We start from the raw sequence: 23,847 nt of genomic DNA, 5'->3' as shown, positions 1-23,847 counted from the left end.
AAAATCGTGCACATTACCTACAGGATTCGGCGTGGATGTGGTGTGGATGCGACATATGTTTTTGTGCAAGAAGGTGCAACATGGCGCTTCTGGCTGTCAGAGTGCGATGAGTCCGTGGAAGCGATTTCTGCCGTGTTTCGCGTCTGACAGCTAACAGAAAGATGCCCGTTGACATTAATCGATTAACGGAAGGTTGGCTAGAGTTAGAAAGCGACCCGGGTACGTTTTTAACTTTGAAATGTGTCGACAGTCAATAAAGATTTAGGCTGCATTCCGAAATTCACTGTCAGCAACTTTCAGTACTGAAAATCTATAGTATAAGTGACGTAAAATATAGATTTGCAGTACTGACAGTGAATATCAGAATGCAGCCTTAATGTCTATCCGGTGGCTTAAAAATTATTTTTGCGCTGTAAAATTGTAGCAGACAAAGCTATAACTCTTTTACACGCTCACGTAGGCCTGTTCACGCTGCTCTTGGAAGACTTCGGCGTGAAGGGCGTCCAAGTGGAGGAGATCTACGATCTGCAGAAATCTTTAGAAGGCCCAGTCTACGGCTTCATCTTTCTGTTTCGATGGATCGAAGAACGGCGGTCTAGGCGAAAGGTCGTGGAGCAAGATGAGAGCTTTGTCAAGGATGAGGAGATTGTGAACAACATCTTCTTCGCGCAGCAGGTCTAACATATAGCTGTTACTGTAGCAGATTTAATATTACATGTATAATGCATATATTATTTTTGTAACACAATATTATATTTAACTATCGCAGGTTGTCCCCAACAGTTGCGCCACTCATGCGTTGCTCTCAGTTCTGTTGAATTGCCCGAATATCCATCTAGGCACGACCTTATCCCGGCTGAAGATGCATACCTCCGGCATGTGCCCCGAGAATAAGGGTTGGGCGATCGGAAACACGCCGGAGTTAGCCTGTGCGCACAATTCGCACGCTATGCCCCAGGCGAAGAGGCGACAGGACAAGAACACCGGTGTCTCCACGGGCAGATTCACCGGCGAGGCTTTCCACTTTGTGAGCTATGTACCAATAAATGGCAGGCTTTTCGAACTGGATGGCCTAAAACCATATCCAATGGATCACGGACCGTGGAAGGAGCACGAAGAATGGACGGAGCAATTCAGACGTGTCATAACCGATCGTTTAGGCATGGCGACTGGCGAACAGCTGCAAGACATTAGATTCAATCTCATGGCTGTTGTGCCTGACAGACGTCTTGCTATCTCGTATAAATTAACGATGCTGAAGACCAACAGACAGATAGTCTTGGAGGCTTTGCAGCAATTGATGAAACTGAGCCATCAAGACGGTAGTAACATTGAGAAGAATTCGCATAAAGAGATTAATCCCGATAAAGAGAAACAGTATGAGAAAAGAAACAAGACGGAGGATGAAAATGGATTGCCTACTAAGACGGAGATCGAAGAATCGCCTATAATTCCCACTATCAACGTGGAAAGAAATAATGATTCGACGGTGGTTATGGATGAATCGGTTTCTGGCATCTCATCTGGAAAAACCGAATCCACGTAAATTGATTTTATTTGTATGACACAATGTTATCTCTAGCTTCACCATAACACTTTGATTGATGAAGTTGAGTTAAATCTCGTAGAATACTGTAGTAGAGAGTATAACAGTTTACAAGCATAATCTTAGTTAATTTTTTTTTTTTCAGTTAGAGAGTTATATGTTCTCTTGTATTACATCTATTTCGTTTATTGATAACTATAAAATTTCATCAGTGTTACAGTTTCGATACAAGCGATTTATGTTTGATTTCAGCGGAATGGAGAAAGTGGTGATGTGCGCTCTGGATTACGCCACGCCGTTACGAATTCAGACCTCGCCAGCTCACAGCTCTTCGAGTACAGACACGTCGTCAGAAATTGGATCGGCCTTTAACTCACCCACTCAAGGTAAAAGAAGAAAGAAAGATGGTCGTACTTCATGGCAGTGCGTCGCATAATCGTCTAGTAGTGCACACTTTCTTGTTTTGACAAAATATTAAGGTGTTCGGACAGGTCATTCGGATGGATTTGATATCTTCGGAATCCGGCGTGCTGTAACAGATGTAGTAATGAGAGTCAGAAGCGGGATCCTTTATCTTACCGAGCTCTTGGCACAATCTTTCCTCGGACGTTTCTTCGCCGTGTATCGCCGTACTTTTGTTTTCGGCACGCTCGATGAATATTTCATTCACCGGAAACCTGTTGCTCGCGCATGTTTTCGTGCTTTCGACGTCGCAGATTCGCGAGTATACGTTAAAAGCCGTGTGCGGCGGGCAGGAGTACTCCACTACGGTGGCCGTTTTTGGCTCGCACGTGTAATACCGGTTACAGTCAGTCCTGTTCGGCAGACGAACGTTCCTCGTGCACGCCACGACGCTAACGGTGCGCGGTGTTAATCGATGCGCCACGGCTTTGTATCGGTCGATCGTGAGATACTGTTTGTACCCGAGATTATCGCTAATCCTTATTATGCTGTTGTCAGAGTCCAGACTGTCGATTAACAGTTCCAAAGCGTTCTCTGTCGAAACGGTGCTGGCCGTTGTTGTGACGCTGTTCACCTGAGAACCGTTGCTTCCCATCATTTCGGTTAGTTCACCGTTATGTAACTCGTTTCTTTCTGCGTTACTTTGTACAAGATAGTTCAACGTTATGTTCTGCCTACAATTGTGAGACGCTAATATGACGATGGTTTGCGTTGGGTTTACGTTTTTAACGGGTATCGACAGAGAACTCGATATCACAGCTGATAGCTCCTTGTTGATGTGCAACCGATTTATCATTTTGTTCAGCCACTTGTAGTGATTATCTACGACGTCCTTATATTGTTGCGTTAAGGACAACGGTAATTGCTCTTGGCTATTCGTGTACTCGTACATATAATTCTCCTCTTTGTGATACGTTGCGTTTCTCACACTTTTGTCGCCATGCGTCGTTTCATCCGATTCTTCAAATTCGATTAAGGGATACGCGGTCACCGCCTCGGTCGTCGAGTCAGAGAAGTTGTCGATCACGTAGGACGAGTCAATGGTTTCGGAGAATTCCAAAGGATCCTGTGTGTACCCCAGATAGCTGGTGTCCGTCGAATCGATTAGTTCGGGCGTTCCGTACTTCTTCGTTGCAGGAGCGCGCTCGGTCGAGAGCGTATCGCATGTCCAAATATCACCCGGAACCACACACATCCGTAAATACGGTTGGAACACCTAAAATCGTATTTTAGAAGTTTGTTAAAGCGACGCTATTAGAATTACCAGGGTCGAGGGTCGGGAGTGCTTCTGTTTGTCTCATTTGTTAACATCTCACCAAGCCCTCGGTACATTTCGACGGGATCCACACGTAACCACCGCCAGGTAGATTCACGCAATTATAGAAAATCGTGCAGCTCGTTAAATGCGGCTTCTTCGATTCCGGACATCTCGAGGAGCTCACCAGGCAGATCAGGCTGCACGTGAGGAGGACCGATACGAAACGCATCCTGTGCCGCATGTACCACAGACTGCAGTTTGTGGGTCTGCTTCGAGATACTATGTACTTTTCACACATGCATACATACTCCTACATCTTTGCGAGACGTTTCATTTCGCACCTTCGACGTACAGTTACTCGACCCGTTTGTTACGTACTGGCCCATCTGCCGGTTACCAATCGCGCAGAATTTTAGAAATGCTTTATACAGAGTAATAAACAGATATTTTAAGAGCATTAGCGCTAACTTCAAGAACCTTGGGCCGCAAAAGAAAGGGAGGTTTAGAATATCTTGATATCTCCAGCTTGGGGATGGAACTCCGGGCAGAGCAGTCCTACATCGACGAAGGACTTCAAGAAGTTCGTGGTGATCAGAGTTGCAGGCGACGAAAAGAACGAGGCGGGTCTGAGTAGGTATTAGATTTACATAGTTTGGCAAAACAAATTCATCAGTTACCTAATATCAAAACGTCGCGTTTTTGCAGGCCGTTCTCTGGGAAATATCAATATAAACGGGAAGAGGTTGGTCTCCGACAGCGGCCATTTGCACAAGAAGGTCTGCTTATCGGGCGAAGTCAGAATTCCTCACGCAAGGGTGAAAACTAGCAACGGCGACACAGTCACGGAGGAGAAGAAGGTCGAGAAAATCGATCCCAAGCTGTGCTCCAAGTATCCGGAATTGTTCGAGCCGCATACATTCGCACCTAAGGACCTTCTGGCGTTGCTGAAAAATTTGGAGCACGAGATCAGCGTGTGCGAGACCAGCCTGAAGGATGAGAACGACAAGAGAAACAAGTACAAGGTCGGTTTTACGCGTATCATGAAGCGCTTACTATTTTTAATTGACAAAAGTTGCAGCTGACAGTCACGATATTTCATCCATTTCTCGCGATTATAGGTCACAATTTATGTCGGTAATTAACTGGTAATATTATCGAGCAGTTTTAATCTCAATGAGTTATAGGAATCGTCCGAATTTTTCAGATCGACGATTGCCGGAGAACGCATAATTATGACGAATTCATTTGCACTTTCCTCTCGATGCTCGCTCAGCAGGGAAAACTGGCGGAGTTGGTCCAGCAACATCTAACATTAAAGAAGCATTCTTCCGTTTCAGTGAATAGGGTTCACAGGTGCGTTTTCACGTTTAATTGATCGATATTCGATCACTTGGAATTCTCACGAAGTTGATTAATGTAGTAACCGTTGAGTTGATCTGTTAAGTTAATTTATTAAGTTAACTGCTTTTCTGAACTCGAACTTCGATATATTTTCAGGTCATCGAAAAAGTCCGACACCCGTCAAAACTCCTCGCGCAGACGCCGTGGTAGAACAAAATGTAAAAAACGAAAGTAATCTTTAACTAACGTAAATTTAAGGCTTAGGGCATCGTTCTGTCTGTTTGGAACTATTTGAATTGTTTATAATGGATACGCATGCTGTGAAAACTACTTGATAATTTTACAAAAATCACATAAAGAAAAAGAAACCATAAGTATTAGAGGATAAATCTAGAGTCTGAAACAAGTGTCATACAAACGTAGGCTGTTTATTCTCCAAATCATAATAAATTAAAATAGTCGGAAATGTCCACCTGGCTATTCACGTGACACACACACATTTTTGTCTTCTTTTTCAGCTTCAAATTTACTCTATAGTATTGACGTTAAGAACCGTTCTATATGGTTTCTAAATATTATCCTTTCAAAATCATTGACTTATTAAGAAAAATTGTGTACTTTGAAATATACAGCAATATCATTAGGCTACCAAGATCCAACTCAGACTGTAAATAGCACTGGCTTATTATATATATTATAGCTCGATATTTCTGGTTTTTTAGCGCAATGCAAGTACTTTTTAGACTAGAAATCATAGGACTGATTTCGGTTCGGATGCTATCATTGAGTAGACATTACGTCTTACACTGTACAAACTACTTTACAATGTATACATATATATTTTATAAATTCTTTGTATAATCACACGCGTGATATTTAATTGTCCAAAGTAGATATTTATGCTTATTGTAGTCCCGCTTATTTTTCAAAGGTACTCTGTCTCTCTTTTCTAAATTATATTGCATATGAAATATATAACTTATTGAAAGCGTAATGCGACGTTTCTTCTTCCTTGCCGAATTGTTGAAAAAGAAGAGCAGGAAAGAGTGCGCTAGGATATCAAAGAATTAGGGAGGACTTTGTGTCAAAAACATTGAAAATATTTATTTATCGATATTCATATACAAGTACACTACACGCGCTGTGGATATGTCCCTTAGAGTCTAAATACTTACATCTCCGAGCAGCCGGAGAAAGGAGAACCAAGCTTATTCGATTGGTTGGAATTACGGTTGTTTTTCTTTAATCGTAAATCGGACGACGGGTCATCGATCCTCGCCTCTAAGTCGCTTTACCGTTAGTATAGTGCATAGGAACTGTAGTCGAAACGCGCGCGAACGATTTCGCGGGGCACAATTGAGGGGAGGATGGAAGAGGGAAGAAGGAGCAGGGCAGAAAGGGGGTAAGAGTGTCGTTCCTTCTCCGGCCGACGTTCCGGCGGTCCTCGTAACTGCTTTTTGGCAAAAAAGGTGCGATTGTATATGTACAATTTGTAACGTGTCGGCTCTCTCGCGATCGCGTTATCGTGATCGTTCGAGGCGAACGAGGCAAATAGCGCGAGTAATCGGGATATGTGTGTGTGTGTGCGTATGTACATATGTATGTACATATGTATGTATGTATGTGTTTGTTTATTGTATACCTGAGTTTATGTAGAGTGTATTAAATCCGGAATCGCGTCGAGACCTCGTCGTCGACGTTGATCGCGAAACTCGCGGTCGCTCGTTAGTTAACAATAGAAGACAACGTATTTACACGGTGCAGCATCTTCGTTCATCTCGGCGACCACCGGAGGCCGGCGGCCGCAGCGAGAAACGCATATGACTTCGTCGTTACAACAGGCACTCTCGGTATCTTACAGCGACGCGACTGCGAAACGCGGCGGTGTTGCTGGCGAACACGTCGTTCTTCGACAGCGTGTCGGAGCTCGGCGACGACGACTCGAAACGTTTTATTGCTATATTTACGTTGCTATTGAGACGCGTTAATCAACGTTTGCGTTCTGTCCGCTCGGTCAGGCAACCATCAGGAAAGTTGAAAATTCGGCGGTGGTCGAGGCCCCTCGCGCAATACCGTCGCTGGCCGCGGTATTTACAAGCATACCGTACAAAATATGGAACATTCACGCCGGGGGAGGGGAGTAACATAAAAAAATACGGGGGCAAGAGGAATAAAGACGAGATCCTGTCCGCGAGAGACGCGACGGATTGCCTCGCGAGAGGGGACACCCGAAATACCGCCGCCTGCAGCGATTCCAACGCTCCAATTTCCTCCTCGTCGTCGTCGTCGCCGCACGCCCCGCCGTATATAACACATAGGCGATTAGTGTATAATAAATAGATGCCTTCTCGCTATTTACGGTTGCTCCCGGGTTCACGTCGATTCGCGTCTCTATCGCTCTTAGCGTTATCACATGTGGTAAGAAACGAATGGTTGATCGAGCGGGGGGACAATGATCAGCAAAGTACATCGACGCCGGTCCTCTCTCCACGTCCACCGACTTCGATCGCTCCATCACCGTCGGATAAATATTCCTCGTTTTCCTTCCTTTCCTCGCACCTTCGAGAAAAATCACACTTTGGTTCCGCGCTGATAACGCGATTTCGATGTCTCGGCCGGTCTTATTGTTACAATATAACGTAATCTCTCGCACCTTCGAATCGGCAACGGCACAATCAAGCACTGCACGTGCGTTACAGCTCGTTTCAATGATATCGAAAAATACATAAATTTGACAAATATATATATATATATAATATGCATATAATATATATATATTTCTTGCAAGTATATGCTATGTAAATATATATTACATACACCTATAGGCTCGCTTAATACTTCAATACGCGCTAAACTTTCCGCCTTTCGAGGACTTTCCGCGGCGATTGTACATACATCAAAGTTAGCGTTTCTCGTCCGGCGTTTTGTAACACAGATGCACTTTCGTTTCTTTCTTTATACATGTACATATATACAGACACTCGCCACGACCGTAGGATGGATTCGATAGCAAAAGTATAAAAAAAAGGAGACAACGGACAGTCGCGCAAAAGTCGTGAGAAAATTTGGCATGAGTGCCGAGGAGACGCTGCCTCGCGATTCTCTCCCTTTCCCGTAATCAAGTCCGGATTAACCAGCCAGTGATTCGGACCTGGAAAACGTTCGAGGGAACGAAGAAGAACAAAAGGAAAAGGGATCCGAGAAACTCGCGGAGCTTCGTCCAAGTTTCGGCGTGGGATTTCGAGAGATGCGACGGAAGAGGCAATAAATAAAGAAGCGAATTCGTAACGAATGTACCAGCGAACCGAATTTCCAAAGTTTCGAGCAAAGTAGATATTACTTCCGAAAGTTTTTGATAATTAACAACGATCGTGCAGGTGTACAAGATTAACGAAGGCGAATAAATTAAGTGACTCGAGGGCGCGAATTAAAGCTACGCTTCGAAGCTCCACTGCGCGAGATCGTCACGTGATCGCGAATAGGAAAAAAAAGCGACGATGATAATGACAATGACGCGAAGAAGAAAAAAAGAAGAGGAAGAAGAAGTAATCCCTGTTTCGTACACGGGAATGAATCGTATTATGGATATCCGATGGTAGTGAGATAGCCGGTTGCGCGACCAATCATCAATCGGGGGAGTAACTCGCGTGTAATATATAATGCTCCATTTAATACAGATCGCGGCTTCGTTCACCTGATCGCGCCGATTATACTGCAAATCTAAGTTATTTTTACGCGCTTAAACGTTTAAAAATGACACATTTGACTGAAGCTCCCTTCGCGTGTTTCTTACGTGTTAAATTACGTCATTTAACACGTTTAATTTAAAACGGTGAGAAATGTTTAAGAAGAGCTCCAGCGAAAATAACAATTGGATTTGCAGTGTACGCTCGGCCCGACTCGCCGCGACACGTTTACCTGAATCGACAAAGCTCTCTAGTTAACGATAATGGTAATAATAGAAGAACGATTAGCCTACGGGAGTTTTACAACGTAACTTACAGCGCTACAAGGTATCGCATTCGGCTCTTAACTTCTAACTCCACTTCGCTTCGGGACCAAGAGTGGAGAACGCCTTTAACCCTTCGACCGGTAGCCGTCGAATCCATCGGAGGGGGGATTCGTTTCCAAAACGGCGCAAACTGATATCTCTCGCGTATCACAATAAGTTATAAGTTTTATCGAAGAGGAAGCCTCGCGTTCCGGGGAGGTATAGTCTACGGGTTGAAGGATTAAAGTTTTTTTTTTCGTTATCGATGACTCTCGTGCAACAAGCAGATCGATAGCAATCGGCAATCGCGAATTACTCGCGAGAGACTCACGAGTATTCTATTCTTATTTCATATATCGGCGAATCGCGGGACGAACAAGCGGCTGCTACACGTCTGCCGCCGTTGCACCGGTGCACGCGAGAACTCTTTGCGCGCTCTTCATCCTTTAAATAAACACGAATTTTATTTTGCAAAATCCTTTACGATCGATCACGACGCTCAGCTCGGCGCGACGATCTAAGGATTCGTCGTTCTTCCCACGCGTCCTCCAGACGACGCGACGTCTCCATGTCCAATTTCCAAGGACCCCGACATCCGGCCGAGGGGAGGAGGACTCGCAGTGACCCGCAAAGGAAGGGAGACCGTGTCCTTCACGGTCCGTTGACCGTGGCGGCGGAGTGACCCGTCACCAGGCTGTCCGCCGCCGCAGCCGCCGCCGCTGCCGCTGCCGCGACGGGTTTCCCAAGGCGGAATATCGATTGCAGGGACGCGACCTCAGACGCGAGACGGTCCAGCTTCATCTTCACCTCCCGATCGCTCTCCGTGACCGCGGTGACGGTCGGACCGGTCCACTCGGCGCCCAACGAGATGCCGGAGTCGCGCTCGTCGCTGGAACCCTCGTCCCAGGGCGGCGACGCCCGCGGTCCCGGCTCCTGCTTGATTCCCTGAAGCGCGAGGAGCGCGCTCGCGGCGTCCTTGTCGCCGATGCGCGACTTGTGCCTGAGCTTGTGAGGCAGACTGTTGTTGACGGCCGGGTTGTTCTGGGAGCCCACGATTATCTGGGGACCGGCCTCGTCGCCGCTGCCCGACGACAGCTCGAACGGCGATTGCGCCCGGCGGCCGTGCGACGACAGGTTCAGCGCGCTCGTGGTGTCTAGGTGGTGCATCGCCGGGTGCGAGTACGGGTACTGGAAGCTCTCGGTCTCCGGGTAAGCGGTCGTTTCGGGCACGTAGAGCTGGGCTGGCGATCTCGGTGAACGGGCGCCGCTCACCGGCTGATGGATCACCGACGTGTGCACCGGGCTCGGCGTGCGCGCGTAGAGAAGCGCCGCCGACGGCGGTATCTTCGCGCGTTTCACGCTGATCGGGGGTTCCGTCGGCAGCGCGGCCAGCACGTGTTCCGTGTTGATGACAGACTCGCCGCAGATGCCGAACTTATCGCGTATCGCCTCGAGCTGCGCCTTGAGAATGTGATTCTCCTTGCTGAGCTCCATCACCCGTTGCTCCAGGACCATGTCGTTGAAGCGACGCTTCTCGCGCGACCGCTTGGCGGCCTCGTTGTTGCGCCTGCGACGGTCCCAGTAGCTGTCGTCCTTTTTATTGTCCGGGATGAACTCGCGTTGTTTGCGCTGCGAGAACAGCTCCTTTCGTATGTCAAAGTTGGGCGAGAAGTTATCGGGATGCTGCGGCGCACCATCGTGATGATGTTGCTGTTGCTGTTGCTGCTGCTGCGGCTGCGGCTGCGGTTGCTGGGCCTGATGATGGTGATGAAGGTGCGGCGGTTGAGGCTGCTGCTGCTGTTGTTGCGGCGACAGTTGCTGCTGCGGTTGATGCTGATGCTGCTGCTGAATCGCGGCCGGCGGTCCGCCGTGATGGCCGGGATGCGTGAGAGGCACCGTGAGAGGTCCATGGGCGTCGTGGGGCCCGCCGTGAGGCGCGCCGTGACCGCCGCTATGGGCCATTGTGTGCGTGGCCGGCATGTTGCTGTTCAGACACGCGGTCTCACCATTGATGGGCGATCCACTCTGGCGGGCGACAAACTCTGCCACCATAATTTGTCTTCTTAGTACATCTGGAACGGAAAAGGGGCAATCGGTCAGTTAATCGAGGCGAAATGGAGATATCATCGCGCGATTTTTTACTCGTGGGTCAATTCGCGTGCGCGGCGAACAGCAGCGATGACGAAACCCGCGTTGCGTTCCAGACGGCGCGCGGCGATAATACATACGTCAGAGAGAGAGAGCGAGAGAGAGAAAGGAATGGCTGACAATCAGGCTACCGCGATCAGTATCGTTGTGCGTGTCAAGTGGAAGAGAGAGGGGGAGTTTCTAATTATAGAGATACTTATATAATCTTGAAAGCTTATTATCAAACTGTATTGGATCTAGGTCTTAAAAAATGGAAATTACAAAGTTCTTCAGAAACTCTTTCCTTCTAAGAATATAATCTCCATCCAGCTTTTCGATTTGGAAATAACCTTCTTTCGATGCAGAAGGAAAATTATTATTCATCAAATCTCTTTTCTTTTTAATCATTTTAATGATACGCGTTTCAATGCGACAAAGACAACTGATTTATGCGGCTGTTTCTGACGTCAAAGCGCGGGAGAGAACAGCCAGAGATAAAAGAATTTTGAGAGATCGAGAGACTCGCGCTCGCCCTGCCAACGGGCGCACCTCTCTCGTCCGAAGTTGCAAAATAGCCTTGCGTAAGGTCACGTTCGCCAAGGTCGAAGGTGCCAGTGAACCCGGCCGGTGAACGTTCGTTTCACCTCTGCCGATTAAAAAAAAAAAAAGATACGTCGTCATTTCGCGACTTCTTACGCAACAATCGACATTCCACAAGAACGGGCCTCCTTGATCTTTTCGATCCGCGACGATTTTACGAGAAGAGATTGAGGAATCGCGGTGAACTTGAATTCCGACGGATCTTTTTCGGACAATCGACCAATTAGCGGCGGCTTCTTCGAGATAACATACTGCAATTTTGATGACGGAGATACCGTTTCGGACAACCGTGACGCAAGTTGTGTAATTGGATTGTCCCCAAATCGATTATCGGTTCGCGATTAAGCGCCACGAGGCGCGAACGAGCGCGTCTACTCGTCGCGCGTTTATTTTTAACCCGCGATCGCGGATGAAAATACTCCGCCGGCATCGCCTTCGTATACGTACGTAAGCCTTAATCCGAGCAGCGGATGCGCGGAGCGGTTATGCAATCGCGCGCACGTGCGTTCACCGCGCTGATCCACGTGTTCTGGATGTCGAACGGTCGCGCAGTCGCGTCGTCTCGCAATAAATAACGGCGGAAAACACACGTTTGCTTGACCTACGATATTTATTTATCAATATTGTACAAGTCTCGATACGGCTTGAGGCCATTAACGCTAACTAATTATGCCCGCGACGATGCACAAGAAAGACATCTTTTTTCCCGTGTCTTTTTCCTCCTTCTCTCTCTCTCTCTCTTTTTTTCGGATCAATCGTTGTCGATCACTTTGCGACAAGCTAATCGTCGATATAAGTCATATAATTTGTGGCCTAAAAAATCCACTCTGAGATGAGATAAGTATCGTTACGTAAATTGGCGTGCTCCATATGTGAGAATATTTTAATCGTAATAGGCACGGCGTTGTGTGTCGACCGCATCGCTTATCGTCGCTACGATAATCGTGCACGAACTCGACCTCGTAAAAATCCCGACGATCCTAGGCACTAAATTTCGTCCGAAAGTCTGTACGGCGATTTCACAACCTACTGTCAATCAACAAAAAAAACTAAACATGAAGTGAGATTATCTTCATTTATGTCGGTTTTTACCAATGTAGATTAATAATCTTTTTCTAATTCACAGAGCTAGAAAATGATAAAAAGTAAATTAAACCGAGATTAAATCTAATCTACATTGATAGAAATGGACATTAATCATCTTTAGAAAAAAATAACTTGTGCGCGGTGAGTAGAAAATTTTATCTATTCCACTTTCTTTACGTCACTGATTGGACGGAATATTTTATATAAAACAGATCTCTCAGTCGGACAGTTCTCTATTCGCTTCCTGATTCTCTTTATACTGGATTTCTATTCAGAGACATGCTCGTTACGCTATCAAATCATAGTCGACGCGGGAAGTAAGATCTTGGCAGTAAAACCCTCGCTCGTGCGCGGTTACGCAACTATTGATGAACTTTAGCTCCCGCGGTAATATAAAGCGTTTCGCGCGCGACGGATGTAACGACGCACGTTATGTAAGCCGCTAGCTAGCGGCGCTTATTTCCGCGGAAGTGTACGCTACGCGTTCGTCGTAAGACGCATGTGGCGCGATAATGAGAGTCGAGTCTCCGTTGCTGCGAAAGGCTTGCTCCGCGCGGAAGATTCAGACTTTCAGACTCGCTGGTGCTCGCGGCGGATTCGTCAAACCAAACTGTTCAGTCGCGTTTGTCCGCGCTCGTTTGCCCGGTCTGGATCCAGTCAAAAACATCGCGCATTCGATATGACGTTTAACTCATTACGAGATAGAAAGAGTGCAAACGAAGGAATGAATTTGCATGGATGGCAAGTACAAACGAGTCTAAATTTATATTGACGAAAGCATTTCCTCTCTTGCCTAAAAGAAAAAGCTCGTTCGTTCGCGTTCGTTCGCGCTCGTTCGGCCTGAACCCGTTTTTACCGAGACAAACGGAGAAAATAACCGCAAACAAACGATCCGGCAGTACCGCGACTCCGACGGGTTTACTGACACGAAGAGTACCTCTCTCGATCGCAGACTGTACGCCAAAACGAAAAACCATCTCGAAGTATACTCTTATGACGACGCAGCGAAGATTTCTAGGATCCTGATATGGAAATCAGACGACTCACACCGGCGTGACGCGCACGCTCGTTATTTAATATGGCGTTACGCAACTCGCCGTCGTCTGTTTTTTTTTTCCCCAGAAGTTCGGGAGTGACTCATTAATTCTACGACTTTCTCGCGCTCAACTGGGTCGAATAATTCGTGTTCGCGTGACACAAGGAAGAGCGGCGCGTCAACACCGCGTTATGCGTCACGTCGCAGGGAAATAGAATAGTTAAGGAAGTAAATCACAGAATCTTCGCGATATGACGATGTATCACCCGTTTCTTGCAAAGCGAGTCGTTCCGATAACCCCGTATTATTTTTGGCGGAATCGACTCCGCGATTACTTCGCTCGCGTTCGCAGGATCGTTTGACGGATGCAATCTCTGGAGGTCTGTTCTCCTGGCGAGCCGGATTGCCGACGCATTACAACACCGATTCCGACCGGCTTTGAAAGTCGAGGTGGTCGGTCGGTCGGTCGGTTTCCTCGATATATCAGAGCGCGCGACACGGAGCAATGAATTATCGGGACACGAAACGCCGTCGAAAATTGAGCAATCTCCTGGAATTCAAGCCGCCCAATTACGTACGACGAGTTTCGCGTGACTCACGTTATTCTTCGTTCGATCCGACCTGTCGATTTTTCCGCGTCGCGCCGCGAAAGCCGCCCACGCAAGTCACGAGGCTCGTTAGAATGAAACCGATCATCCAGTGTCAAAACAATTATAATTCCAACATCCACTGTGCACCAATTAAAAAAAAATTGACCGAATATAACGGAGAGAGAATTTCGAGTTGCTCTTCTTTACCGAGGAAAAGTTGTTTCTAAGTATTAACTGGGAAAGAATCGTAGATTTGAGAATGCGTGCAACGTACGCTCCGCTCGTTGATATCGCAACTTTGCGAAATCCCGATGGACGTGCTCCAAGAAAACTCGCGCGATTTCCGCCCACGGCGGACGACCTCCCGCGACACGACGTTCTCTTCTGCGTTTTGAAATTAGTTCGAAATTATTTCGGTGACTCGTAAATTGCTCTATAATCTCGCGGGCGCGATCTATTTCGAAGCGCGCGACGATTCACGCGCGGATTTCGGGCTGATTGTCGCGTGCGCGCGCTCGACCACGCGGCACTCGAGTCGGCTTCCCACTCGAGTCGAAAGTCTTCGCGAGGGAGAAACGCCGATTCCGCCGAAGCGGCGTGTTTACTCGCATCGTCGTTTCTGATTAAGCGCGTAAACAACATTGTTGATCGTCGAGATGGTTGCGACGCGCGCGTAAAGCACCGCACCGCGTTCAACGTCGTTCGGCTAATATAATTTCGACGCAGATCGCGAAAACAACCGCGGCCGCTATAGGTCGCATTTCGCGTCGCACGTCGCACTCGCGCCGTGACGCACACGGACGGCGGAAACGCCGCGTTGCGTCGCGCCGCGTGACGTATACGCCACGTGTTACGGTCGGGGAATCACGTTCCGTTCTTCCGCTTACGACGGAGGCAAAATAATCGGCGAATTCGCGCGCGATCTAGGAAGGAAGATCACATATCGCGAGGTCCCTTTCCGTCCTTCTCGCGTTCGAACAGCGCGGCAGCGCGCAGCGCCGCGTATTAACTTTTACTGGACGGAAGTGATTTTGAACAAATAGACCGCAGGTTCGCACAAATACGATGTTTATCTTATCTACCAACGAAATGAACGAAATAATTCTTCAGCCGAGAAGAAGCAGTGACATCACTTATCGAATTTAAAACGGCAATAAAGAATAGACGCGATAAACACTCCTAACGTCATTCCTCCCGCTCTCTATCGTTTTTTCTTTCTCTCACTCATCGTGATCCATGATCCCACGATTATGAAACAATTGCGTCACGCGCAAATTAATGGGAAAAAAAAAGACGTACGTAAAGGCGCGCTCTGGTATTCAAATCGGGGTACGAGGCCTTTAGATAGATCGACGCGACGACGTCAACATGCAAATGTTGCTCTGTTATTTTTATATCGGCTATATAATGCAGATGCCTTCCGCGAAAATGGAATGCTTATGAAATTCTAACGTGTGGAAACTAAATGGAAACATTACGCAATTTCATCGATCGCTTTCGTATATATTCCAAGCGGTGCATCGCCACTTAATTAATCGGCCGATTCTAGATTCCGTATATAATTATAAGATTCGCATGCACCGTACATGTAGACCTCTCTCCCACACTCTGTCTCATCTCTCGCTCGCGCGAACGCTGCAAAGGGCAGATACGCGACGTAGGTCAATAGGCGAGGCGACGATTTCGTGCATTTTCCGCGAGGACGAGGCGTCATCGGCAACGAGAAACGAGGCTGAATCACGTAAACGGCGTCGCTTTTCTCGCAATCGGTTTCGCCGAATCATCGCTACCGGCCACGTATCGTTACGCGTGCATATCGTGGGTGGGTGCATCCACGGGTTTTCCGTCGAAACGTCACCAGACGCCGTTGCGCAATCTCATAACTCCGCCGCGTCGCGTACCGTTTACTGCTCCACTCGATCTCCTCATTGAAAAATCATCGTGACGCTACGTCGCGCGCTCTTGGCGACTTGGCTCGATATAATTTAATGATATGTGCTCACTGAATCGCGCGCCGGTCCACGGTTGACGTGTGTTAAGGTATATGTATATCAATGCTGGGACACTTAAGATCTAACCTTTATTATCTTTGATTCTTTGATTTTAATTCGCGTTATAACTTATTTAGGGACTAAAATGATAAAAATGTCCGGATATAGATAATGTCCAAGCATTGGTACATTTAGGTACCTTACTCTCCGTGACGCAAAGACTCGTCTTTTCGAGACATTAGACGACGCAATAATATTCCCGAGATACCATACTATCTTTAGGTTTAACGTTATCTGCGTGTTTTTCTCGCTCTACCTTGATCTCTATCGTATAGTAGTTTCGGGAACCAGAAGGCCGATGGAATTCGTCAAGCGAGATCGAAAGTCTCGGGAAAATTAGATTAGATCGGGGTCACTCACGATCACTTCACGAATCACGCGCTATTAATATTTATTTGTTGTTGTCGTCGTTTGTTGTTAGCACAGCGGGAGAAACGTCGCGGCCAACTGCGCGTGCCTCTGATGGTAATTCCTCCGAGCCACGCGTCTCCCCACGGTATCTCTCCCCGTCGTCACTATCAATCGACATTTCCGAGGAAATCTTATCTCCCCTCCCCCTCCTCTCGCCGGTATCGCCTAATTTTCCGGGAATGGCCGGGCCGGGCCGGGAAAGAAGAGAGGAAAAATAGCGGGAAAGAGATTGGAGATAGAACGCGTTGTTCGTATAACGCGGGCACGTGTTCCGTCCGCGCGTTGCGCAATGCGGCGGCCCCGCACGTGGCCCGCTGCTGCGTGCATGGCACGGCACAAGCGTCGCATTTGCGTCTCGACGCGAATCGCGCTCTCTTTCCGGGAACGTGCCGATGCGCGGAAAATGCGTCCCGGGGATTAATGCGTAGCACGAAATCTTAGCGCGTTCTGCGCTTTCCGCGGAGCCGTTTCTCTGAGAATACGGCGTACTTTCCGCATTGCGACGTCGATTTGAGAAAAGAATCTCGACGCAGTTGTGTGTGTGTGCAATTATTATATATTTACTATATTATAATATACGCACGGCGCGCACACAAATATGTATATAAACACAGCAAATATATTTGTAAAATAGCAAAAAAATTATACATCTAGATATGAAAATGGAATATTGTCGTTTGACGACGTTGTAACCGCGGAAACAACGCTTATTGCGACAAGGTTTGCAACGTTCATAAACAACGCTTACGAAATCGGTATCATAGTTTAGAATACAAAATAATTAGCGACGTATTACGTTGCTCGATGAGTAATTAGCATGATATCACGCCGTATCTCGATTAACTCATCCGTTGACCCGGTGCCAGCGTTTATTTTTTTTTCTCCTGACGCGTTCGTTCGAAGAATTAAGCGGCTTATACAATGCGCATACGCGACGTATTCTCACCCGTGTGTGACTCCCCGTGTGTATATCTTCCCGGAAATTTATTTACATTATTTCCCGGCCGCGGCCGGCCGACCGCCGGAAAATCTCGCGACGGGACGGAAGTCTAAAATTATTATATCTAGAAGAGAGAATAACACTCTCTCCGCGCTACGATCACAAACGATCCTACGGAGCTGCAATAATAAAGCTCGGCGGAATTATATACGATAATCTCGTAGTAAGCGAGATGTAAAAAATTTTAACTGAATCGATAACGAGGCGGCGGATATAATACGTATAATAATAATAATAATAATAATCTACAAATAAATAACTCGAGCACGTTTGTCTGTGCGTGACGATCTTGGGGAGCACGACCGCCGGATATTATTACTTGCGGAACGTGCGTTTCAGAAAAACCGCTGAATAGGATGCGCGTGAACGCCCCGAAAATAGTCCGGGTACGACGAACTTAAGCGCGCGCTCGCGCGCGCGCGCGCTAGTACACATAAAGGCATGTGCACAATGCCGGGCCGCCCGACACCCGACCGCGCTTTGACCGTGGTGGCGATGTGTTACGATTGCGGTCAGCGCTCACGTAACAGCGAGCACTGATACCGTTATCGGCCTCCGCCGAGGCATTTCGAACCGGTCTCCGATTTCGTTTCCCGCTCATTATGCAACCGGACCGCGATAACGCGTCGCTCCGATCATCAACGGAACGAGAAAGGAAAATTTTACGACGCGCGCGCGACCCGTTTGCATCGCGAGATCGCAGATTAAATCCCCGAGAAGGGGAAGAGGGGAGGGGAGATCGCGGATCTCGAGGAAGATCGTAATCGCGCGCGTGTCCAAGGCTCCTAGAGCACTCCGGTGCTCGATAAGAAGTTCCGGAAAAACGAAAGGTCGGGAACCAGCGCCAGATTGATCGGCGACACCCGGTATAGTCGCATTATAGTCGCGTAACAGAGGCACGCTTTGTCGTTACATAATCGTGCGTCACGCGGCCCGGCCGGCTTGATACGATTCGATTCGGGAGGGGAAGGGGAAAGGCCAGGCAAAAGCGAGACCGAATTACATGAGACGAGTGCGTGTGTGGTGGCTCCTACACATTTTAGGCCGCCGGACGCACCGCCCCGCTTCGTAATTATCGCGGCTACAGGGGGGGGGGCAAGGAGTCTCCACGGAATTTAATTCGTTTTTCGAGACATCGCGTACCAATTGCACGCGTTCGCGTTTTCAATAGTTTTCATCGCGTTTATTATTTCGCGGTGATTCGTTCTCCGGGATGTTTACCGGTTTCGATCGCGTTTGTCGCACGTCGCACGTTCACGTTCCGGCGGGGTCGCGATCCACGTGAGATCCGCGGCGTTTCTTACGACGCGCCCCGACCTTCCCGCTACACGTGACACGGGCAGGCCTTTGCGCTAAGCGTTTATCCGCGTTACATAATATACGCTCGTGATGACAACATCGTGACACGATCGACGTTCCCCTTTTTTTTCCCGGCGCGAGTTCCGAACAAAGCGACCGATTTGTTTATCCTGTTGCTCCGAAAATTATGATTCTTGTGACATGTGGTGTAGCGCGTATTCGTGCATACACACGGCATTCTATTATAAATAATGATTACATATTGCAATGCATTCTCTTTTAAAATTGTTACCTTAAAAGATAAAATTCTAAGAACAAATACGGTATTTGAATTTCTTTAATCGACGAGCAGTCAATAAAAATGTACCGCAATTTGATTTAGGTAGCTACATAAATCGTACGGCCTTCTGGCGCGCAACTCGATTCTTTGGGCGGTGTGAAAGTCGCTTAAGAAATAACGCGGTGCGTGATGCAACTGTTAGCACATAGCGCGCAAACGCTCGCGCAATTCGCGCAAGTCGGTTTGCCTTGTGTTGTTGCGACCGTCCCGTCCCGTCCCGTCCCGTCCGCCACGTGACTGCAACACGTGCAGGCTGTTATGTTAGACCATTCACCTTCGTTGCATAATACGAGCGGGAAAAGGTCATCGCGGCGAACAACGGAGTCTGATATTTGCTAATATGATCGATAAACCGGCGCGGCCGCCCCGCCGCTGCCGCTGCTGCAGTCGCAGCTGCTTTTGAAACGCGATCGTCGCGGAATCGATCGCTCGATTCCGCGACGTGAGAGGCAAATTACTTAAAGCCTCCTCGAATTAGCGCTCGTGACGCAATTCCTGCCGCGGTAATACGGTCGTTGAAACATTGATATCCACGATATTTTCGTCGACTGGCGCTATTTCTTCGCGTTTACCTACGAAGTTTAACAAGAATTGGAAATGAGCTCGTCCCGAATAGCGATTTGCCATCGATATATCGTTTAAGTAAGAAATAGAGCGGCGCAAACATTTACAAGACGCTCACCGTTGTCTCTCTTTCCTTCCCTCTCTGTTAATTTACATGAATGTGATCGATGAACGGCCGATGACGCAACGTTTAATCCACAATGTCCGAGAAGCGACGACACGTATATACGCCTAGATATCGCCGGTATATCCGGCCGCGCGTACGCCACATACACACACACACACACACACACACACACACATTAACGTGCACGGATGGGAGAACCGTAACTAGCAGTAGCTGCACTTGCGACCGCTCGCAAGTTGCAACGTAACACCTGCGACTACGTGCATTTCCGCGCAACGCAGATACCGCTAATCCGCTCTCTGACGCGACCGCAAACACCCCGCCGGACAATATCCGTATCGATCGGCAGATAACTCGATCTCTTTCGCGGAAACCTCCGGCGCAAATTGCGATCGCACGCGATCGAGTCGAAACCGAGTTGAGTCCGGCCCCGCAAGTGCCGACCCCGATTTTCTCTCTATTGTCGAATAAACGCACCGTCATCCGAAGACTCAATGTAATTTATCCGTTACTTCGGCGTACGACACGCTATCGGCAGCTGTATGTATGTGTACGAAAAAAAAATAATATTCTTGATTTGAAAATATTTTTAGTTTCGACGTGGAAATCTTTTAAAGTGAGATTAAATTACGTTAAATGAAAAAAATCTGTTTAAATGAAGTCATCGGTAGCTGTACAAAAAAATATACATATTTTTGATTTAAAAATATCTTTAATTTCAACATGGGAATCTTGAAACAAGATTATAATATATTGCGAAAAAAACTTGCTTGAATGATGTCATATATCGTGTATATATATATAATTTGTAATTTAATAACCAAAAAAAAAAAGTTGAAATTCTTATATAAGAAGATTATTAGGTTGTTGCGTATCTACGAAACAATGAACGTGTTAATTCGACGTAATAACGATTTGATACTTTTTTTCTGCGTATAACTTATTTACTCATTTATCTATCTAATTGCTGGAACATCCGGTGGTTATATTATTACAGTAATGACTCGGCCACACATCTTTCGTCTCTTTCTCTCTCTCTCTCTCCTCTCACCAGCGTCACGATTTCTCGGTTTTTCTGCATCTCGATGGATTTGAGGATTTTCCGCGGATCTGTCACGTCTGATTCTAAGCGACATGCCGCGAACGTGCACGTGCGTGCCCTTCGGACCGGAGTCCGTGAAGTTTATTGCACGGACGGTTTACGCTACGAGGTTGAGAGAGCTCCGTAAATTGGGCCGTGGCCCACTTTGATAGAGAGCCATAGCGGCACGCGGCGGGCGAGGTGGGAGGAGAGATCGATGGGGAAGGGGAGTCGGAGTGTAATGAGAGAAGGAGGGAGAGAAAGAGAGGAGGTTCCCGTTTCGCGAGATGATCTTGCGATCGATGGATCACTCCTCGTAGCTGTCGCGGCCACGTGGAAAGACTTGACGAGATTGATCGTCGCGTAACTTCACAGCAAAGACCGAGGAAACGTTATCAACCGTATCTCGATTCCGCAATGTGTCTCAATTAATCAAATTTTAAATTATAATCGGTCGTTAAGAGGCGAGAAAAAGAGAGAGAGAGAGAGAGGGAGAGAGAGCTTACGTACGACGAGAATATCGATTCTTCTCACGTAACCGAGCGCGAGCGACGCGAGCGGCGATGGCGGCGGAGTCGAAAGGGTAAAAATAAAATCCGACCTTGATCCTTGATCGCGATGCATTTCGCAAACGCACTCGGTACCGCGAAGGCGTTCTCCATCGCCTCCAATTTCGCGCGGAATCGAAACCGTGAAGCGAAAATTTCAGTCCCCCCCTCTTTTTCATTTCTCTCCGCTATCGCGAGCCCTCGCAAACGCGGGGAGGGATGACGCAACGCGACGAACAACGACGCGTCGTGTTGCACGCACTTTCGTAAGTCGCGGCGATGCGAAGACGCTTTATCCTCGTAAACCGCTGCGCGTGACGTCACCGCGTCGGCCGTGTATTAATTGCATTTTCTCGAAACTGCAGTGCCTTTATCTACCACCTGCGTTATTCGAGAGTCCGCGTGATTCAGCCGCGCGAATATCGCGACGATAAGATATGCACCGCGCGGCCGGACAATGGATGCACCCGGGACGATCACGTTCGCGAATGTTATCGCCGAGCGCGATATTGCGTCATTCGTGTGCGCGAACTTCTCGGATCGCCAATTACTCGGCGGTTTCGCAAAAATCGCGCGGACGCATGTCTTTAATACGCCTCGTCTCGCGTTTGCAAAGAATGACAAAATACAGATCTTATAAAACGATCTATATTTTGAACGTAAAATTCTCACGTAAATAATAATATTATTAGGCCAATTAAGATCCAGTCCTGACCTGACCGTTCAACGGCGTTTTCCTTAATTTGATTGGTCTATATTTTATAGTATAAAACGAAGCGAAGAGATCGATTTGATATTTTGCAGAATTTCGTATCGTCGTTTGAATTTTGGTTTTTTTAATAGCATTTTGCAGCGTCGAAGTAATTCGAATCTTCGACGATCGCGAGGAGTCGATCTTTGACAGGCGAGTGTAATGGAGGTCTCTCTCGGCGAGTTAACGCACTGTTAAATTCGTATTGTCAAATTATACTCAATTTGAGTCATTTTTAGCCACCGCTTCTACTAAAAAGAAATATGGCGTTAATTTAATTAAACCAATGAAATTAAAATAATACTGTTTTGTGTGAAAATAATAAATTTCAACAATCGTGGTTGAAAAAAAATAATAAAATATTAGTTTCAATTTCACCCTTTAATATTTAACAGTGTATAGGGTTCTGTGTCAAACCGTGACTCGGAGTTTCGCACGCGCCGTTCTCGCGTCTCATTCGCGCCGAAAGCACGTGCTCTAAGATGCTTCTAACGTCGCGAATCGATGACGAGAATCTCGCGAACGCGAGAGTCTCGAGCGATTTTTACGGAAAAGCGGCGCGCGTTTTTTTTTCAAACTTTATCGAGATTTTAAGAGTCCGTCAATTTCTCGTTAATTACACGACACATGAAATATACCATTGTTCTTCACGTTCGTACTCGCGCCGCCAATTGACCCTCTTTGTTAATGTTTTCGCCAGCGTGCGCCAAGGAAGGATCGGTACTCACCAATCTTGAAAGGTTCCGTCGATCCGGAGCGCGCGATGGAACAGCGATCCACGATTGTCGTCGATCTCCAAGTCGATCCTATCGACCTTCGGGGGACCGCGGAGAACAGTCAGAAATATACAATTTCCCCGCGGGTTACCACAGGCGTAACTATCGCGACGCGATCGTCGAAACGGGAACGGCACGCGGCAATGCTCCGTTCATCGAACCTGCGGCGGTGCGGCGCGCGGCTGTCACTGCGACATAACAGTCGTCCCCGTAACACGAATCTCCGGCAACTTTACTCCGGCGTGGGCACTCGACGCAAAAAAACGTACCAGTACGAGTGCGTCCGTGCGAAGTGGGCACTCGCGGAAGAGAGAAAGACGAGGCACTCCCGAAAGGAACGATCGGCTGCCACTGCAAGGACTCGACGCGAGACGACGGGCCCTTCTGCCTGCCTGCCTGTCTGTCTGCCGCGCGCTCGGGCGAGTGAACTTGAACTCCGCGCTTCGCGAGTGGCAGCAATCCGCGACGTGCCGCGTCGTTGCACTGCGTGAAGCTCTCGACGCGCGGCGTAAACGCGTATATATACGGCGTGTATATATGCGAGCACACGTATGTATATCTTGTGTACAAGATATATTATACGTGGTGTGATGCGGGCTCCGCTGCGCGAAGCGAGGCTCTCTCGTATAGACGCACACGTCCGCTCGCTACGAAGCCGGGCTGACAACTGACTGCGCGCACCGCGTGAGACTTCGACGGTGACTGCCGTACGTGCCGCCGTCTTGGCCCCAATGTCGTCTGGCTCCGATCCGATGTCGAGAAGGCTGACTGGACGGGGTTGCCTGGCGCGCGCGCGCGCGCGCCTGTTTGAAGCCACGTTGGTGAACGTAGGTCGCGCGAGACGGCGCAAGGGGTGGGGGGC

The 23,847-nt window shown here is 47.9% G+C and overlaps 3 protein-coding genes across 5 annotated transcripts; 1 reads left to right on the top strand and 2 right to left on the bottom strand.

Annotated features, from left to right (window-relative positions):
* The first annotated feature begins 34 nt into the window (after window positions 1–34).
* On the top strand, window positions 35–5,487 carry Calypso (ubiquitin carboxyl-terminal hydrolase calypso). The gene is made up of 8 exons (XM_077418956.1): window positions 35–219; window positions 461–675; window positions 770–1,542; window positions 1,799–1,932; window positions 3,792–3,896; window positions 3,972–4,288; window positions 4,471–4,619; window positions 4,764–5,487. Exons 1-8 carry the CDS (start codon window positions 162–164, stop codon window positions 4,840–4,842), a joined length of 1,830 nt encoding a protein of 609 aa, XP_077275082.1. The 5' UTR covers window positions 35–161; the 3' UTR covers window positions 4,843–5,487.
* LOC143904350 (uncharacterized) lies at window positions 1,939–3,495 on the bottom strand. Its single transcript, XM_077418963.1, has 2 exons — window positions 3,325–3,495; window positions 1,939–3,224 (listed from the first exon to the last, which is right to left on the bottom strand). The coding sequence occupies exons 1-2, from the start codon at window positions 3,493–3,495 to the stop codon at window positions 1,962–1,964; spliced, it is 1,434 nt and encodes a 477-aa protein (XP_077275089.1). The 3' UTR covers window positions 1,939–1,961.
* Window positions 5,488–5,685: 198 nt separating the features above from the next.
* LOC143904346 (uncharacterized) lies at window positions 5,686–23,692 on the bottom strand. 3 transcript variants are annotated; one of them, XM_077418957.1, is made up of 2 exons: window positions 22,938–23,692; window positions 5,686–10,670 (listed from the first exon to the last, which is right to left on the bottom strand). In XM_077418957.1, the coding sequence occupies exon 2, from the start codon at window positions 10,648–10,650 to the stop codon at window positions 9,250–9,252; it is 1,401 nt and encodes a 466-aa protein (XP_077275083.1). In that variant the 5' UTR covers window positions 10,651–10,670; window positions 22,938–23,692; the 3' UTR covers window positions 5,686–9,249. The 3 variants fall into 3 exon arrangements, with proteins under 3 accessions (XP_077275083.1, XP_077275084.1, XP_077275085.1); XM_077418958.1 differs by lacking the exon at window positions 22,938–23,692 and adding an exon at window positions 16,345–16,525; XM_077418959.1 differs by lacking the exon at window positions 22,938–23,692 and adding an exon at window positions 14,312–14,634.
* Window positions 23,693–23,847: the final 155 nt, after the last annotated feature.

Source organism: Temnothorax americanus, unplaced genomic scaffold (genome assembly GCF_048541705.1).
Source record: "Temnothorax americanus isolate GAGA-0224 unplaced genomic scaffold, ASM4854170v1 Scaffold50, whole genome shotgun sequence".
Lineage (NCBI taxonomy): Eukaryota > Metazoa > Arthropoda > Insecta > Hymenoptera > Formicidae > Temnothorax > Temnothorax americanus.
The sequence above is the reverse complement of the archived record's forward strand: the minus strand, read 5'-3'. Positions and strand labels throughout refer to the sequence as shown.

Excerpts from the sequence above, each read along its gene's own strand:
- LOC143904350 (XM_077418963.1), bottom strand. The coding sequence starts at position 3,495 with ATGCGTTTCGTATCGGTCCTCCTCACGTGCAGCCTGATCTGCCTGGTG. Across the intron at positions 3,225-3,324 it reads CGAAATGTACCGAGGGCTTG|GTGTTCCAACCGTATTTACG; the intron begins GTGAGATGTTAA and ends ATACGATTTTAG.
- LOC143904346 (XM_077418957.1), bottom strand. The coding sequence starts at position 10,650 with ATGGTGGCAGAGTTTGTCGCCCGCCAGAGTGGATCGCCCATCAATGGT.
- Calypso (XM_077418956.1), top strand. The coding sequence starts at position 162 with ATGCCCGTTGACATTAATCGATTAACGGAAGGTTGGCTAGAGTTAGAA. Across the intron at positions 1,933-3,791 it reads CTTTAACTCACCCACTCAAG|CTTGGGGATGGAACTCCGGG; the intron begins GTAAAAGAAGAA and ends TGATATCTCCAG. Across the intron at positions 4,289-4,470 it reads ACAAGAGAAACAAGTACAAG|ATCGACGATTGCCGGAGAAC; the intron begins GTCGGTTTTACG and ends CGAATTTTTCAG.